General features: G+C 33.5%; 1 protein-coding gene across 2 annotated transcripts in view; it reads right to left on the bottom strand.

The window, feature by feature from the left end:
* Window positions 1–1,125: 1,125 nt before the first annotated feature.
* LOC135964246 (dynein beta chain, ciliary) overlaps window positions 1,126–20,388 on the bottom strand; it is a 63,292-nt gene continuing 44,029 nt past the window's right edge. For both annotated transcript variants that reach the window (XM_065516430.1, XM_065516429.1), the window contains 3 exons: window positions 17,616–20,378; window positions 17,362–17,556; window positions 1,126–1,551 (listed from right to left, as the gene is read on the bottom strand). In XM_065516430.1, coding sequence (XP_065372502.1) covers window positions 1,452–1,551; window positions 17,362–17,556; window positions 17,616–20,378 — 3,058 coding nt within the window. In that variant the 3' untranslated portion in view covers window positions 1,126–1,451. The remainder of the gene's footprint in view (window positions 1,552–17,361; window positions 17,557–17,615; window positions 20,379–20,388) is intronic.

The following is a 20,388-nucleotide window of genomic DNA, read 5'->3' as shown; positions in this document are numbered from 1 at the left end:
CTTGTGTGTAGAGTACAGGTCGCAATTTTGAAGATATTTGGATAAAATTTGGTACATATAAGTTTTTCGGCCCAAGGACGAAGCCTATTGAAACTGGCTGAAATCCGTCCATTATTTCACCTAGCCCCCATACAAATGTACTCTCGAAATTGGACTTTATCGGTCATAAATGTTCAATTTATATATGTATCTACACAAATTTCGCTCCAAATAAGTTTTATATATACAAAATTCATGTCACCAAATTTTGTTACGATCGGTCCATAATTAGTCATAGCTCCCATATAGACCCGCTTCCGAAAATCACTTTAACGTGCATAAATCTCTTAAAAATATCGGTATATACACCAAATTCAACATAAATAACTTTCATACAGACACAAATCAGACGACCTAATTTCATTGTGATCGGTCCATAATTGGTCATAGCTCCCATATAAGGCTCATTTCGAAAATCACTCACGAATATAAATTATTGATATTTTAAAAGAAAAATCTTTGTGCTCATTTACTTGGTGTAGGATATTACATAGTCGGGCTTGAGCGACCATACTTTCTTACTTGTTTTTTATTATATTTAGAATTTTATCCCCAATATAGCTGAGTTTTTGGAAACAAATTGCGATCCTCTGTAGGCCCGCCATATCTAAAAAACCAAAAAAAAAAATCGAGCAAAATTTAACTAAATAACTTATATCTTCTAAAGATCTAAGATCTTCATTTACTAGTACTAAAGATCTAAGATCTTCTAATGTACTATTTATATTTTAAATTTCAGCTCATTTGGATCGAATTATTTCCAAAATAAAACGTTTCTAATCCACTGTACAGCCTAAAATAAGCAAGTTTTGGATTCAATTGTACATTTTGACTTTTCAAGATGAAAGTGTCTGATGATTCTGGTTTTTCAAGCCCGAGTTGCTCATCCATGACAGCATCCTCTATATTTAAATTTACTAAAAATCAATCGAATACTTAACTTTATTCAATTCTCGTTCATTTTGTATTTAAATTAAACTAAAAAACTCCATACTCCCTTCCTACTCATCATACACTGAAACATTTGCCATTTTAATTGACACTCAAGTATTTTAACTAAATAATTGAATCATAATGATGTCAATTTATTTGCTTTTTATTAAAAAAAAAACAGATGGCGAAAAATAACATTGAAATTGTAGAATACAGATGAACAATAATACAAAAAATAATAAGGCCACACTTAGCTGCTTTCGTTTTGTTTTTTTGTGTTGGCCATTTCTAAGCTTTTCTTTTTCGTACATTTAAGATTCTTGGAGATTTGTGTGTTTTATCTTTTTGTCAGTGCCATCAAAGAGATTTGATCAAATTAGTTTTTTTTTTTGTTTTTGAAAAGTAATAGTTGAGTGGACAGGCCGACAGACACTTAAACTGAAACAGAATTTTTGCACTAAAGATGCTGAATAAACATTTTAAATTTGTAACAGTAGACAAACGCCAGCCAGTGTCCATTTGCCAGCCTTTTCCTTGGTTTTCAAATTAAATGTCCAAACAAAAGTGGGACCACGTTGTCTGCAAAAAAGAAAAAAACAAAGAAAAAAAAGGAGTATTAGCAAAAAAGAGTGGAAAACATTCAAATGGAATGTTTGTTTGAACTGACTATTAAGAGAATTGTTGAAAAAACAACCTCAAATTCATATATTTGGTTGTAAATGGAGTAAGTATGTGTGTTTATATAAAGTAAATAGCACTGATGGTTGCTAGTAGATTAAGATCTATAAAGTATTGTGTGTTTTTTTTTAGACAAAATTCCTACAATGAAAAAAAAGTAAAGAATTTCTATAAAGTGTTGTAGCCAATTGGCCAATCATTCAAAAATTTTCACACAAACAAACCAAAGAACACAAACACATCAATACATTGTTAAATAGTGTGGCGCTACATGTATATAATTAATCCTACAGGGTTTAGAAAGTCCTAGGCCACAAATGAAATAAGAAATTGTGAACTTTTAAATACTATTAACACGTTAACAGTACCTTATTGATTAATGCAGGACTTCTTCTAACAGTCCTCTATTATTAACTCAACGATCATTGACTTTAATAACCTTCACAGAGGTTTCGAAAGTACCCAGCAGTTAAGCAAGTAGTCAATGTATCCCTTAAAGACAGTAATTGTCCCAAATTTCTTATCACTTTGCTGACTCCAATTTATATATTTTGGCCATTTGACACGTATGTACACTCTGTAGTGCAGATAGTAGACAATTGGTTACTTTATACGTCCCAAGTACTCTAGCTTGAAGACAATTGCCACTTAAGTGTCTCTAAGTAATCTGGAGTGTAGTCACTTTAAACGTTTTGTGAGTAATTCGTACAAACAGGTATTTTACAAATTGTGTTGATATAATTCTCATACAGTTTATTTTTATACCCTACACCACCATAGTGGGGAGGGTATTATGCGTTTGTGCAGATGTTTGTAACGCCCAAAAATATTAGTCTAACACCCACTTTAAAGTATACCGATCGACTTAGAATCACTTTCTGAGTCGATTAAGCGATGTCCGTCCGTCCGTCCGTCCGTCCGTCTGGTCGGCTGGTCGGCTGGCTGGCTGTCCATGTAAACCTTGTGCGCAGAGTACAGGTCGCTATTTTGAAGATATTTCGATGAAATTTGAAACATATTATTTTTTCGGCTCAAGGACCAAGCCTATTGAAACTGGTTGAAATCGGTCCATTATATCACCTAGCCCCCATACAAATGTCCTCCCGAAATTGGACTTTATCGGTCATAAATGTTTAATTTATACATGTATCTCCACAAAATCCGCTCCATATAAGTTTTATATACACAAAATTCATGTTACCAAATTTTGTTACGATCGGTCCATAATTAGTCATAGCTCCCATATAGACCCGCTTCCGAAAATCGTGCATAAATCGCTTAAAAATGTTGGTAAACACACAAAATTCAACATAGTTAACTTTAATATAGACATAAATCACACGACTTAATTTCATGGTGATCGGTCCATAATTGGTCATAGCCCCCATATAAGGCCCACTTCCGTAAATCACTCAAAAATATAAATTATTGAAATTTTAAAAGAAAACTTTTTATTGCTCTTTTACTTAGTGTAGGGTATTATATGGGCGGGCTTGACCGACCATACTTTCTTACTTGTTATTTTTACATAAGTATACAGACATCCCATGTAACATAGCATGAAGTCAATAGTCACTTTAGTGTCTCTTAGTAACCTATGTGAAGTCACTTCAAACTTTTTTTGTACTGCACTTTATTTCACCCACCAGAAGCGTTGACTACTTTCGATCAGCTATCAGACAGTCTCATTGTAATCAAAAAGGATCAATTGACCCGCTGCTTAGGACATGCACGTGTTAAAATAACTAGAGGTAACTGACGATATGTAACCAGTATGTGAATGCAATGCAGTGCCAACTTTGGACCAGCTATTAGAAAGTCCCATTGTAATAAAAAAGGGTCAATTGACTCCCTGCTTAGAACATGCACGTGTTAAAATAACTAGTCACGTGGCTATTGAAGTAACTAGTTCCCACCCTAAATGATGGGTAAAATCACTAGTTCGGGACTGTCTCCTAGAACTGCTGGGTAGTCAATGTATCCCTTCTATACAGTCATTTCCGATTTTTTCTGATAATTTCACTAGTGTTTGATCCCAATTTAAATAGTTTTGCGTCATTTGACACGTATGTGATCTTTGTAGTGCAAAGGGAGGTCAATTGGTTACTTTGTAAATCCCAGGTAATCTAGCGTGAAGTCAATTGTCAATTTAGTGTCCCTACGTAATATGAAGTCACTTTAAACATTTACTTTGTACTGCAGATTAGAAAGTAGTTAGTTTACACACCAGAAGAAATCAATTGGAGAGTCAATTGTTGGCATTTGTGTTATCAGTAAGCAGCCGTTCGTCTCCTTTTAGCAAAGAATGCCGACCACTGGTTTAGAATACCAACACAAAGTTCTCTGGCAGTTTTCATCATACAAATGTCTAACCATTTAGTATGGTTTAATTTTTTTTCTCAATCTTTTGTAGGGCTTTCTTATGCCTCAATCAACCTATATTTTTTAAAAATTTTCTCAACTTTTCCTTTCTATTTTCATTGCTACAACCATCACCACCACAACACTCTACCTATTTGTTCCAATTAATAATGCCAGACAATACTAAATAGATGGATACTCATACCATCAGCTATGATAAAAAAAGAAGAAAAAGAATGATAACAAAATGATTATTTTTTCACAATATGATGTGTAACTAAATGCAGACAAAGAGACAGACTTGGACCTGGACATATTCTGACGTACGAGAGAGATCTTTAGTTTCTTTCAAATATTTTTTCTATGTTTAAATGTGTCTATATTATGGATGTTTGTGTGTATGTAGTTGTTAAGAAACAAATTGGCGTCAAGTTAAATGAAAAAAGTTAAAAAAAAGATACTTTGGGTTTTTTGTTTGGGTATTTAAGGTGGCCAGTTTACAAAAAAAAAAAAAATAACTGGGGATTGCATTAGTGTGACATGAGGTAGAAAACATGCCTGCAAATAATATTGGACTACTTGATTAATTTTAAAATGGTCTAATTACAACATGGTCCTAAGTAATGCTGTCATGTACCATGTCATTGTTAAACAAGAGTTTTTAGTTTAGCGACATATTTTCGTGTAAATACGATTGCAACACCAATACACGGGGGTGGTCCTTGGGGTAGTTTTAAGACTACTCCTCTGGTTTTTATGGACCAGGCCTAGGACATCGTAATGTTAAATATACCCAGTTTTTTCAATATTTTGAAATAGTCGTATTATTTTCTGGGGTAGTCGAATAATTAAATAAAGCACAGTTACAGTATGTAAACTTCGAGCTAACTCAATATTGTCGATAATTAGCAGAGCTGTAAATTAATCATTAATTTTTGAATTAATTCGCGAATCATTCACACAAAAAAATTAATTGAATGAAACTTGAGTCAATTCAAAAGAATTTGTTAAAAATGAATTGCAATTCGTTTAGCAGATTCTTCAAAGTCATTAAGTGTGCTGCATAATTATCCGATGGTTAAAAAGGCATTCTTGAATATTAAATGCGTTTTGTCGTTCAGCGTATTTCAAAATAAAAATCAGTTCTTCTTGAAGAAACAAACTCCTAACACCATGTTTTCATTGATCAGGCGCGGATACAGCACAAGGCTTTTCAATTTTTGTACTGGATATTTTCATTTTGGTAGGAGAAATTTTTCATTCCCCCTAGAGATCTGCTCTTGAATTTGATTCATTGCAACTCATTTTTGAATCACTCATTGAATTGCTAATTCTTTTTTTCTAATTCATTTGAATTAATTCAAAATCAATTCAATTCAAATGAATTGGAAATGAATTGCAACTCATTTTTACAAATTCATTTGAATTGGAAATGAATTGAAATTCATTTCTGCCTAATTCGTTTGAATTGATTCAAATTTCATTCAATTCATATTTTTCAATGAATTAATTCAAAATTTAGTTAATTCATAATGAATTAATATCAAAAAAGAATGATTCATTTACAGATCTGATAATTATGATGATAATTCTTGAAATCTATTTATCAATAAAATTTGTGTTAAAAGTATGATATTTACGGATTCACACATGCAGACCGAACGAGAGCTATAGAAGGATGTAGCGGTCCAGAAAATGCCTAAAATTCTGCTATATTTACTTTAACTTTTGAATGTATTCTTCTAAAATTATTAAAATTGAACTCAAACTGATCATAGTGTCAACCGAATTTGTTGCCAATCGAATAATTCTATCTCAGTGACCGAGTTTTACAGTTTTGGCTACAAAATTACAGAAATGATAACTAAAGTTTGATTGCTACAACTGAAATTCATCTTAATCAACCGACTTTCTGCTGATAGAACCGACAAATTCTATGTGTGCAACCGAATCATTTGATTGGCAAGCAATTCAGCTGCTATTACGAATCTGTTTCCCTGTGTGGTTTGTTTATCGATCGGAAAATTCGAAATGTTTTTACTAGAGAAATATTGGATTTTTTTTTAGGTTTTGGAAAAATATTGTTATTAAACATTAATTTATGCATTTTGTTTTAACGTAATCGTTATCAATTATGGTGGCCATTTATTAGAATTTTATTTTAATTCAATAAAAATCCATAATTTTATTCAATTGGTGATCGATTAATTTTTAAAATTTTCTCGATTATTCGAATGTATAACAAGTAAAAATATTGAAAATTTTTATTTGAAAGTTAAAAAATAATAAAATTTCGAAGATTAATAACACAGTGCAACACGAAAAAAAAATAACCATATACGGCTGCCTAAAAGTATGCCAAAACACTTAATTCCTATAGTTTTTTCTTACTAACTTACATTGGCCTACCTAAACTTCCTAGGAAGTTCATATGTTCTAGAAAGTTGTTTACTGAGATCCTAGGTACATTTTTGTAGTTGATTGTTTCCTTGAATTTTGAACAGTTGGCTTCCTATGGGGCTGAACAGGGCCCATTTTGTTCTCGATTTTGATAAGAGAAGAGAAAATGATCACTTTTTTGCAAAAATGACACCGAGGCCCCAAATATTTGGGCAAAACTCATGTCGTTTTTTTTTTTGTCTTTTCACGTAGTGGTGTCCGTATATGGTTATATTTCCAAGACTCAAAAAATCACACACTGTGTAATATTGCGATTTACAATAGATACATTTACAGATAGATTTGAACGTGGTTTTTGATATAAATAAATTCTAAAATATCGAATTATGGAACCAACGAATCGAAAGTTCTGCATTACTTCTTTAATTTGAGAAAAAGTGTCGCATCAGTTTCAACATGCGATAGATAGTTTGGGCGTTTTAGAAGTGGTGATTTTGACACGGACGACAAAGTTCGCCCAGGCCAACCAAAATAGTTTGAAGATCAAGAATTGGAGGCATTACTCCATGAATATTGTTGTTAAAATTAGTAAGAACATGCAAAATCATTGGGAGCTACTCAAACAGCAATTTCAAAACGTTTGTGAGCAGCAGGATTCATCCAAAAGCAGGGAAATTGGATTTCATACAAATTAAAGCCGAGAGACCTTGAAAAACGATTTTGCATGTCCGAACTGATGTTTGAACCCAATAAAAGAGAATTATTTATTACGATAACCCGGAGCGTGAAGCCCGGCCAATCAGCCGAATCGACATCAAAGCAAAATATCCATGGCGCTAAGGGAATTCTCTGTATTTGGTGAGATCAACAGGGTCCTATCTATTATTAGCTGCTGAAATATGGAAACTGCTGTACCTGATGCAAATGATTCGTTTGAAAAATTGAAAATTGCTGGAATATGCAGACAGACATGAAACCTGCAATACTTGTTAAAAACTCTTTAGAAAGAAGTATGTGTGAAGTGTAGCCTGACCCGCCTTATAGTCCAGACCTTGCCCTGTCCGACTAGTATTTATTTCGATCGATACAGAATGCTCTCTTTGGGATACGCTTCACTTTGGAACAGGGCATCCGATATTGGCTTGATTCGTTCTTGGCCTCAAAACAAAGAATTCTTTTGGCGCGGTATCCATATGTTGCCAGAAAGATAATGGCCAATACTTGGAATAAATTTGTATTGTACAAATGTTTCAAAATAAAAGCAAAAATTTAAAAAAATCTCTGGATTATAAATTATATTCAGATTAAATATTATTAATTGAAAAATTATTCTAACTCTATTGGAGGAACCTTATAAGCTTCTATGTAGGTCTTTAGGAAAGCTTTTAATTTTAAATAAAATTTCATAATGTTCTGATTTGATATTCATTCAAATAAAAAATTATTTTTTTTCGATTATTCGAATAATTTTTATTGGAATCATGTAGTGGCATTTCTGTCAACAAATTTAATTTTCCTTTAATTTCTAATATATCTGTTGTTGATGTGGTCACTTCTTTTTTTGTTTTTAGAAAAAACAACAGAAATTCTTTTGTATTTATTTTCATATTCTGGGGTGGATTTGTAAATTGTTTTAAAGGGACAAATGAAACACAAACAGTTTTAGTTTTCTTTTAAAATATTTATAAAAACCCAGCATCATCTTCGCCTCATAAGGAGTGTTTTAAATGTGACATTTATTTGAAAAAGGGAAACTGTTTTTCTGTTGTTATTGTTAAATTTTAATAAGAAACTATTTTTATGACGCAGTTTATACACTTACGATTTTTTTTTATTTCAAGTGTTTTTAAAATGTGGTGTGAAAATGTGATAAAAGCCAGTAAAAATTGTTATAGACTCGTTAGGGAAGTTAAAATTTGTTAAATGTCATAGAGATAATTTTTAAAGTTGTCATATAATTATACATACAATGTTAGAGGAGAGATAAAAAATTAAATAATATTAACAAGGAATAATATTGAAGGAGCTAATTTGGTCAATTTATAATTATGAGGAAGAATTAGTCAAATACCAGCAAATATAAACCAATTGAATGCAATTGATTTTTAATAAGACCCTTAAAATTTATTTATTTTTTTTAAATTAATATAATTTTCAAAACTTTATCGATTTTCATTATGCAAATATCAATGGCATTTTATTAAACCATCTATTTTACATTCAATTAAATTTTATTTAATTTCTATTTAGTTTAACGCCCCTTAAACAAATTGCTGTGTGCTTTATTTAAAACACTTTAAAAACTCGAAATTTATAATTACATACATGTGTCTAAAATAAAATTAAATTGTGTGTTAAATTTATGTGCAAATTTTTCATTCAATTGTATAGAATATATAAAAAAACTTTAAAACATGTTATTCCTTTAAATTTCCATACCAAAAAGATTCTGTAAAGTTTAATTTATGTGTTAAGAGTGTTGAACATACATGATGCGTTAAACATAATTTGTAGAATAAAAAACAATTTAATAGATAGATACAAATTCGAATTAGGTTTATTCAATCAAGAAGGGTATTTTTATACCCACCATCAAAAAAGATGTGGGTTATATTGATTTGTCATTCCGTTTGTAACATATTGTGAGTAAAGTGAGTCAGAAAAAACTAATACATACATTAGAGTGACAGCCGATTTTTTTATTTTAGATTTCAAAGAGTGCAGGATGGAATATTGTGACACTAGACCTAAATGTTAAGTGCTTAAAATTTGAGCCAAATCGGGCAACGATTTCTGGACGCGCATCGAGGTCAAAGTTCAGATATATGCAAAATTTTACTATTTATATGTAATAAATAGGTGAAACTCATTAACTTTCTGCATTGTTTTCTAGAAATATGTAGATTTATTTATATTAATGAACATTACATTAAATTTTTTTTTTGAAATTAAACCTGTATCTCCTTTGGGTCAAAATGACCCAAAAACTGTATTATCGCCAAAATTAGAGAAAAATGCAAGTTTTTCAGTTTTTGAAAAAATTTTGCTACTAAATAAATACTTTTGCAATTGAATGCAAAAAAATCGAAATATGTACGTAATTATCGTTGTAATGAGATATAAATGACAAAATTTGGTTAAAAAATGTTAAAGTTATTACAAATTCGCCAGACCATTAACGTGTTTCAGGCCACTTGAACAAAAAATTTAGTAAAAAAAATTAACATATTTCGAGAAAAATTTAAATATAAGCTAATTTTTATTTAAAATATATCCGTATTTACTTGTGAATGAGTTTTTGTCTTCGTAGGATACCGTTAACCTATTCGCAGTTATGGTCAAAAAATATTATTTTTTTAACGGTCGTTTCGAATCACCATTTTCAAACTTTTAAAAATTTTGTTAAACAAATTTCAGAATTTTTTGATTATCACATTGGGATTTATTGAGATCGAAATAGGGAATAAAAATATGAAAAAATTATATCAATACCTCTTACAGTTTTTCCGTACCTGCGATTTAAATTTTGCGATTTTAAAGAAAACCTAATTTTTTGTCCATATTTAGGCGAATGAGCCCAATTTCCTTAATGTTATAAATTTTAAGTAAAACCTATTCATAATATTATAGTCCTTGTAATTTTAAATATGGTCTGAAAGTTTTACTAAAATCGGAAAACGATAACCTCTAAATCGTGAAGGTCAAATTTTTCAAAATTGGGAATTTCTAATGAAAAGATAAAAGTTAAAAGTTTTTTAATGTAATATTCATTAATATAAATAAATCTACATATTTCTAGAAAACAATGCAGAAAGAGTTTCACCTATTTATTCCATATAAATAGTAAAATTTTGAATATATCTGAACTTTGACCTCGATGCGCGTCCAGAAATCGTTGCCCGATTTGGCTCAAATCTTCAGAATTTAACTTTTAGGTTAACTTTTTAACAACAATTTTTTTCCATAGAACTGATTGTCACTCTAACATACATGCATTACGGACCGTAACGGTTATAAGTGATATCAAAAAAGTTATTTTGTAACTTTAAAAATAAAAATCCATCTAAAACAGTTATTTTTCAACGTAAAAATAAAAGTTAAAAAGGGAATTTAATTTGCCGTCATAAAATGAAACTCATTTGAGCAAAAATAATAATTTGCTGAACCAAAGGCTGGAATAGTCTGTATAAGTTTTTCTGAGACATTCCTTAAAATACTCTCTGCTGATAAAGTTTGCTGGACAATATCAGTACAAATTCACACAAGTTAGTTCTCAGTAATATGAAATTATACTGTAAAGTATGATGAAATTCGGGCAACATTTGTTTCTAGTCCCCATACAAGGTTCCCTTCAGAAAATCACTTGAACGTTCATAATTGTATACCACCCATATAACAAAAATATTTCATTGTCACTAGAGATGCTAACCGGGACTGATTTTTGAAAATCGCGGGGATCGGGATTTGGTAAAGAATCCCGAAATTCCGATCCGGGAAATCTAAAATACCGAAAATTATAATAAAGAAAATTATTTTTTTTTATTTAGCTATTAATTTTTATTAGACACTAAAAAGCATACTATTGCATCTATGGTTTCGTCTGCCATTCTGGGACGAATTTTGTTTCCGACATATGCTGCTGCCGAAAAACATCCTTCATATTGGCAAAACCGTTTGCAAATACTTACAACAAATCTGCAAGTATTTTCCTCTTGTTCCTTCAGAAATAAAGTGATCTATTTCTTTTGCAAGTTGCAAATCTACATTATAACTTGGTTTCGTTATTGTTATTTGGGTTTTTTACGATTATTAATAATATCTTTTAGCCTTTGAGCAATTGAAATATATTCATTTTGTTCGAGCTCCTCATCTGAGATAAAATCAATTTAGTTTGAAGAGGATTTAAATTGAGTTTTGTTACATAACTTACAAAAAAATCTGAAGAATTGATTTTCCAGAGCCCCACTCTAGGAAAACCAAAAATAGCGCTTTCTTTTATTAACTATGTTGTAGCAGGAGTTGAGCTTAACAACTTTGCTGAACATCAATTTGCGATATTCGGGCATGTAGAATGTCAAAATGCATAAAAAAAGCACACAAAAATGACAATTTCGCCTATTTATTTATGAAAAACGGGATTTAGAAAATCCCGAAAATCCCGGGATTTAAATTTAAAAAATCCCGGGGTTTTCGGAATTGCTTAAATCGGGAACGGAATTCCCCGTTTGTCATCTCTAATTGTCACACACAGAAAAAACCAAAATTCAAATTCAATTACTAAATTCATAAAGTTAGCTATATTTTTTACCTATCACAAGGATTGTAAAACCAATCACTGAAATTCGTCATTTATTTTTGATTTTTTCTTCATTAAAATATTTATAATATTAATACAAATTTAGTATAATCCGTGAGTTAAGATATTTTTGAAACCCTAATCCACTTTGTAGCGGCACCAGTTTCTCTGAAAACATAGTTCAATGCATATATCTCGAGCCCTTAGCGCCAAATTATCGTAAGCGACATTTTCTAATTTGTATACCCTTCACCTTCGTGAGAATGGTATATATAAATTTGTCATTCCGTTTGTAATTTCAACAATATAATTTTCCGACTCTACAAAGTATATATATTCTGGATCCTTATAGATAGCGGAGTCGATTAAGCCATGTCTGTCTGTCTGAAGACCCCAAATATCTTCGGGATCCAAATCTTCAATAATTCTGTCAGGCATGCTTTCGAGCATGTCTGAGATATGCGGAAAAAACCAGGACAACCTCGATTTTTGACTTACATATATCTGGATTATTAATTCATTAATATAGACAATATGGATATCTAATGATATATATTTCAAAAACCTTTGCAAGGACGTATATAAGACAGGAAGTTGGATCTACAATGGGTCAAAATCGGAAAAAAATATGTTTTAACCCAAATAAGTTTAAAAAACAAATTTTTTTTTTTAAATTTTAAAAAAAATTTAAAACTAATTTTTTTTTAAAATTTAAAAAATTAAAAAAAAATTTTAAACTTTAAAATTTTTTAAATTTTTTAAAAAAAAATTTGTTTTAAATTTTTTTTATTTTTTTTTTAAATTTAAATTTAAAAAAAATATTTTAAAATAACAATTCTAAAAAAAAAATTTCCCAAAAATGAAAAAACACCTTGGAAAAAAAAATAAATTTTGTTTACGCTAATTTAAATTTTGTTTACCTAAAAATATTTAAAATTTGTAATTTGAAGTATAATTTGGTGAAGGGTATATAAATTAAATTTTAAAATTATTCTGAAATTAAAATTTTATGGACCGACTAAAATATCAGTCAGAGGGCTCACAATATCAAAATTGTTAATAACTTTAATGTAAGGAAATGTAGGAAATAAAAGTGATCACAGATTTTCATCCTTTTTTGATTTGGAGCACTATTAAAGGAACTAGAGCCCATTTTAAGTTTCCATCTAAAAAATACATTTTTAATCGGAAATAAAAGTGATCACTTATTATCATTTAGGTTCCCATACAAACCGATTTTTAGAATAATATTTTTTTGATTTGGAGCACTCTTAAATGATCTACATCCTATTTAGGTACAAAAAAATCGATTTTTAGTGGGAAATAGAGCCCATTTTAGGTTTCCATATAAAAAATCGATTTTTAGTGGGAAGTAAAAGTGATTATTTTTTGATTTGGAGCACTATTAAAGGAACTAGAGCCTATACACCGAGTGACATACTATTATTCAAACTAGTTTGCATGCATTTTTTAGAGTGTAGGAAAAATGTCCCAGGTGCAGTAATCTTATTGGATACATAAATGAGTGGTGAGGTGTTGTCAAAACAGAGTAATAATGATTCTGCTTGATTGCTTTCTGGAATTGACATACCTCGTAAGTCAACCGAACAATGGTGTTGATCAAAATTTGAACATTTTGAAAGTTAGTTTTGAAATAATTAATTGTTAGAGTTCTTCAGTACGTGAAAGAAATATTATTATATGACTAAACAAACAGGTTTTGGTATGATAAAGTTATGCCCTTTATTACAAAGTTTTTGTTACCACAAAATCACACAACATTAAAAATAAATTTCACTTTAAATCTTTAAAGCACCTCCTTTTATTTAAGTTTCTTCAAAACAAGAAAATCCACTCACATGTTGAACCAAAGAAAAAAAATTTATAAAAAATAACAAAATTTCCCTCTCCACTCAAGTTTGAGGAAAGTTTTCATGGAATCTTTCCTTAAAACGTGAAATAACAATCAATGTGCAACCATAACAAATCGATCATAGTAAATGTTTTTCTTTAATTGAAATTTGCCAGGGAAAATAGTTAAATCAACGTATGTATGGAAAGCATACACACAAAGTATCCAACATGAGAGCTAAAGTATGAAATGGAAACCATGATTGTTACAGTAAATGTTTCAAAGATGACAAAATGCGAGTAACGACAACAAATTCGTTTGTGGTACAATAAAAAAAAACAAAAAAACTGAAAACAACTTAAAACATTTACATGAAGAAACAAGACAATAGATGGAGGGAAAATAAAATTTGTAAGCATCGAGCAGTCGATTTTTACACCCAAATACATTGCCATACAATTGGTAGACCGATAAACTTTACTACGAGTTGTTTTGTTCTGGCTGGCTGGCTGACAGCCACCGAAAAAATAGGCCTGCTTTGCCAAAACGTCTGCCAGCCATTCATTTAGTCACGACAGTCAATCAATCAATCAAACCCACAGCCAACAAAAACAGCGTACACAACACCATCATCATCAGCATCAACATTGCCATTCATCCAACCATAGAAACAAGAATCAAACTCATACACACTCACTTAGTCTGTCATAGAGCCAGGTTAGGGCAGACTTAAAAGTGTCTTTTAGTTCGCATAGTTCCATGGCACACACACAAACACAAAGCACCAAACTTATCCAGGCAGTCGTCCACTCATCTATCCACTAACCCAAAATAGCAAAAAAAAAAGGAGGTTTGCTGAATAGTCAGTCGTTAACTAGATGGATAGATTGAAAAGACTGTTGACAAACTCTAAACACATTGTGGAAAAACTGTGAACTGGCTGGGCAGTGTATAGTGGAGACTAAAGCATTGTTCACACAAAATCCGGTAGCACAAATGTTTTGGTAGTTATGTGACAAAAAGGCGACTACAAAGAAAAAACTAGAATTTGTTTCCTCTTATTAAAATCTCTGTTTTTGTTTCGATTGTTCCACAACATTGCAATGCAACTGCGCTATTCCAATTCGCTAACATTTTTTATTGTCAAGAACTACAGAAAGGCTTTAACATTCCTTTGCCAATAGCGCAATATTTTTAAGTTGCCGACGCCGGGTACATGCAGGAAGTTCATATAATTTTCAATTGGACCAAAACTTAACTTCCTTTTAACTCCTACAAGGAGCATAGGGCCGTATTGTAATCAGGTTTTTATTTAAGACTAACTTATGACTGATTAGGTCAGAGGGTCCGATCCTGGTATCTGGTATACCGACATGCAGTTGCGCAGGGATTTATTCCATGCGGCTAATAAGGTTATACTGTCAATGGTCGGCTCACAGGATCACACAAGGATCACAGGCAAACTCTGGATTTAGTGGGAGATCGAAAGACCCTCCAAGATTCTTCCCTTGTTACCGCTGCCAAGGGCAGCTACTCCGCAAATCTACGGAACGTACCACCATCCTCAAGGGCGTATGTATGGATTGTAACATTGTGTAAATGTCCGCTTCATAAATCAGGCAGAATTTGACCTTGGTTTTGACAGCCGCTGTGGTTTGTGACTTATTCGCATACCTGCGCCTTAAATAAACCCCACAAGAGAAAGTCTAACAGGGTCAAATTGCACGATCTCGGTGGCCAGTTAACATCAACTCCATGTGAGATGACTATGTCCTTAAATCGCTCGTGTAATGAGTTGAAGCCACATGACGTCGGTGGTCACATCATCCAATTCAGGGTAAAAGTAGTTGGTAATCATCGACCTATAACGCTCGCCTCAAAGAAATATGGACCGATGATACCGCCAGCCCAAAATCCTTGGTTATGTTGGCTTTGACAGCCACTGTGGTTTGTGACTTATTCGCATAGCGACTTGCACCTTAAATAAACCCCACAAGAGAAAGTCTAACAGGGTCAAATTGCACGATCTCGGTGGCCAGTTAACATCAACTCCATGTGAGATGACTATGAATCCAAATCGCTCGTGTAATGAGGTGAAACCACATGACGCTGGTTTGATGACGCCGCCAGCCCAAAATCCACAACAAACAATTACTTTTTAGGGATGAATTGGACTTGGATCTCATACGGATTGGTAACTTCCAATAGGTACTTACGAAATGTGACCATATTGTTGAAGCTACTATACATTTTTCGAATATTCAGTTTGCTTTTGCCAAATCACCATGGACGGATATAGTGTTCAACAATACGTGGAAATGATAAACTTGTTTTATAAAAATGGGTGTTCTGTTCGTGCAACGTTCCTAGTGCTGCACCCATTTCATGTTGAGCACCATTGCTGGATGAATGGGTACGTCAACAAACAAAATTGTGGAATTTGGGACGATGCCAATCCACATGAGATCTAAGAGCGTCCAATGCTTCCCGAAAAGTCACTGTTTGTAGTGGATTTTGAGCAGGCGTCGCCATCGTTCCACATTTCTTTGAGAATGACGTTGGTGACGCCATCACCCATAATGGCGAGCTCTATAGGTCGATGATAACTCATTCATTTTGACTTGAGTTGTATGATATGACCACAGTTCATGCCACATTGGATCTTCTACAAGAGCGATTTGAGGGCATGGTCATCTCAAGTGGAGGTGATTTCAACTGGTCACCAAGATGGTGCCCGCTAGACTTTAGCTTGAGGGGTTTTCTTAAGTCGCAGGTCCATGCGAATAAGACACAAACCACAGCGACCCTCAAAACCAACATAACCCATGCCAACGGACAAATTCTGCCTGATTTATTCCGTAAAGTCATAGAAAATGGGACAATTCGGATGAGCGCCACCCAGGGAAGCCACTGAGGACATTTGCACGATGTTCTATTCGATACATAAGGCCATCTATAGGTCTTTTAAATAAATAACAAATTGTGATGATATCTCATTTGTATTTAGGTATAAGAAGGACAGAATGACGATATATGTGTTTAGAAAACAAATCACAAAGTTAAAAATTCATGTGGTTGGATTTTAAGTGAACAATGCTTTAGAGTGGAAAGCAGTTGCGAGCTGTTTGGAGTTCCAAAGAAAAACAACACACTTGTACACACAACAATTTTAAAAGGTTTTCAATGCAAATTTGTACAAATAAGTGATGATAATATACTGACTCACACACACACTCTATGGCCCCAGCAAACATTAAATGTTTGAAAAATTATAACTTTAATATCAAGTGTGAATTCATCAACTTCTCATCAACTTCTCATCAAATCTCTAAGAATATCACTCCGCCATAGTTGAGAAAGTGATTTTAAATATAAACATTTGAAAAGTCTTCAATTTGAAATCATTGTCGATTTTAGGTAAAACCTCGTTGTTTGCTGGGACATTCTCACGTACAATATTCTGATAGTGGTGACATTGGCAAGGTGGCTGGTGTTGGTGGCAGAAACTAACGACTGTGATGTGTCAATAAAAAGTATTCCACAGCCCACTCGTCCGCCATGAATATTTAAATTTCTATTTAGTATTTTGTGTGTGTTTATTGCAATTTATTGTTTGTATCCGCAAACAATTATTTATAAGATGCTGTGCAATTTCCATTATTGTCCATTTGTTTGGCACATATTTTTTGTTTTCTAAATTCAAATTTAAGTTTTGTTAAGGGAGATTTTAAAATTAATGGAAATAAAATGCTACTGATAGGCAAAAGATATTTAAAATATGTTATATAACTTTATAGCTTACCGAATTTTGTACACCGGACACTCATAAACATTCTTGACATCCTGTTTATCCCTTTGCACAGCCTTCACAAATATTACAGGCATGGCTGGAAATAGTTCCTTAAGATAAGCATCAGCTATGGTATTCATGGTCATATCCCAACGAGCACCCTCCATATACAGGCCATTAATGTAGGCACCTTCACGGGGAGCAGAGCTGAAATAAACAAATCAATAGAATCTACTAAATACCTTCATAATTTTCCTCTAACTTACGTTATTTCCTCCTTAAACTTTTTAGTTACATCCGTATTTAAACACATGCGATCCAAAGGCCATTCATTTTTACGTGCCGTCTGTTGCATAATGGCCGTCAAGAAACTTTGAGGATTGAAAAATCCTCCCAACCAAGCCGAGGAAGGCAAACGAAAATCTGCCACCCAAGCTTCCAACTCTCGTAAACGCAACTGTAAATCGGCAAACCATGACTGCAAACCCAATGTGCTGGGATAGGCCAATTTAGTCCAGGATTCCGGCACTTGATCCATAAACAAGGACTGCATTAATTGTTCCATAATAGAGGATATTGTTAGTTCACCCTTAAGACCCAATTCCAATTCATGCAAAGATCTTTTCAGTTCAGCCATTAAAATATTCATACGTTCGCACTCCTGGAAGGCCACCAATATATAGGGATTACGATCTTCTACACGAGACATAAGTTCGGCTATGTTAAAGGGTGAGGGTATCTTATCGATAAGATCTTCCAGCATACTCTTTACCACATCCTCCTGGGATTGGACTTCACCTCCGGTATCCGAGGTGCTGGCTAAGCGTGGTTGCAGTTCGAATACTATACGAAATAGACGTTCCGATACAGTGGTTAGGAAACCTATCTCCGCATTTAAATGTAAACCATAAAGATTTGGACTTTCTGTTGGGAGATTTTCATCTATATACTCATGATAACCAGCATATTTTAAAATGCCAGGAGCTGGGAAACCCGGGCAAAATTCTAATTCTCCATCTATAAGCTCTGGCTGCATGAATTCCTCCAAATAAGTGCGACACAAACGTCTGTCACGATCATCAGTTATATGGCCTCCATACATAATTTCGCCAAACAAATAACGCAAATCCTCCCAAGGAACTCTGCTATTGGCCTCCAAATAATTATACAGAACGTAAACCGATATCGTAAGATCTCCCACATTAAAGGGATACACACGATTCCAGCCTTGGGCACCAAATTTACGGCGTTCCGCCACCACAGCATGAAAATAACATAGAGAAAATAATATGGCCTTAAATTCTGTTTCCTTGGAACACATTTCCAGGGTTTCATCACTAAAGTTGTCCAAAGCTTTGTGTATATTGGCCTGCATACCTGTAGGAGGTTCATTAGTTATCTTAATGGCTGACTCTAAAATACCCTGAGGTAGTATATGATAAGCAGGATCACCAGCCGGTTCAGCACTTAGGAATAAACGATAATTGGGATTGACATCGACCAGAGAAGCTTCCATTTTCTTTTCGAGAGTTGAAAGCCAACGAGCCACTAAGTGTATGTTCTGTAATATGACCCAATGGCCTTGTTGTGAGGCTGTTTCTATGGCTCTTTCAGCTACTACCTCTTGGCCCTGGCCCAAGGACACACTATGGAAATTCTCATGATCTCCATGGAAACCCAAAGTTTTGCCCAGTTTCTCCACATCTTTAAGAGGATCCACGCCTGGAGACAAAACAAAGAACAAATGGGTTTCGGCACTAGATTCCTCAAATGTTTTGGAAAATTCTATGGAACGAGCTTCAATATATTTGGTGCCCAGCTTTTCCTCTATGAAAACTCTCATGGAGTAAGACATGCGATCGGGTCTTATACAACGCATAATACACAATCTTTGTATGGCAGTTTTGCCTTTCCATTCACCCGGGAATTTTTCCTTTTCCGGGCACTCGGCATCTATAAATTTCTTCCATCTCTTGTGAGAGCCCTCAATATCTTTATCCAGGCCCCTGAAGGCTGGGAAATTACTTAAAGCCTTAATACCACCCCAGCCGATATTGTTGATGAAGGCTAGACTAGAAGTGACATTAACCATGTAGGGAAAACGTAGCAGAAAGTCCAGTTCCAAAGGCTCCACTTCTCCCGCATTAATGAGTATTTGTAAAGTCAGCTGGGTGAGGAAAATTAATTTATCAGCCTCAAACAGACCTCGTGAAGTATACATAAAACTGCAGAATGTTATGGAATCTATGAGATTTTCCACTCTCTCCTTGAGCTTCTCGGAAGGTACAGCTTTCACAATTGCATTGCTAAATACCACCGTAAATGCCTTTAAGGAGAATTGATAAATGGGATTGATTTTGAACAGATCATTGAGTATAAAGTAAATAATTGAAGCCCGTTCAGAGGCAGGACGATAGGCCTCACGAGCAGTATCAATTTGTACGGCAGTTATCTTGGCTTCAGCCACTTTCACCTCTATTTCATCGGCGGTCTTCTTGGTTTTCTCCAAATTCATGACCAAAGAAACATCTTCCAAAACATTCTCACCGGCCGAAGAAAGACGTTGCAAAAGATCATCTTCCAGGAATTTCAGGGTTATTTTAAAATGATTTTGCTGCTGTGTAAGTTTAGTACGTAAGACCTCCAAGTCGGGTCTTTCGGCCTTGACCACTTCCGCTAGTAGCTGGTCTTCTAGACCATCCCGAGTAACGGTGAAGTTGATTAGAGTAGTTTGGGCTTGCATTTCTGGCTTGTAGTGGGGATTGGCCAGTTTGGTGTGTAGTATTAGTCGAAATTTGGGATTAAAATCTACTTCCTTGTCTCCTATCTTCAGGCAGGTGCCTTTTTTGATAAGTTGACGTCCTAGCAAAGGATTCAAGACAGCATCAATGCTCTCTCCTATGTTTTCCAAAAGCAAAACGTTGCCATTGCTAACAGCCTTTTCGATTTGATCCATATAACCCTTTTGGGTGAGACGTAAAACCACGATGTTGGCACTATATTTTTGTTTAACCCATTTAATGCCTTGCCTAAAAATAT

Source organism: Calliphora vicina, chromosome 1 (genome assembly GCF_958450345.1).
Source record: "Calliphora vicina chromosome 1, idCalVici1.1, whole genome shotgun sequence".
NCBI lineage: Eukaryota > Metazoa > Arthropoda > Insecta > Diptera > Calliphoridae > Calliphora > Calliphora vicina.
This window is presented reverse-complemented; position numbering and strand designations above follow the sequence as displayed.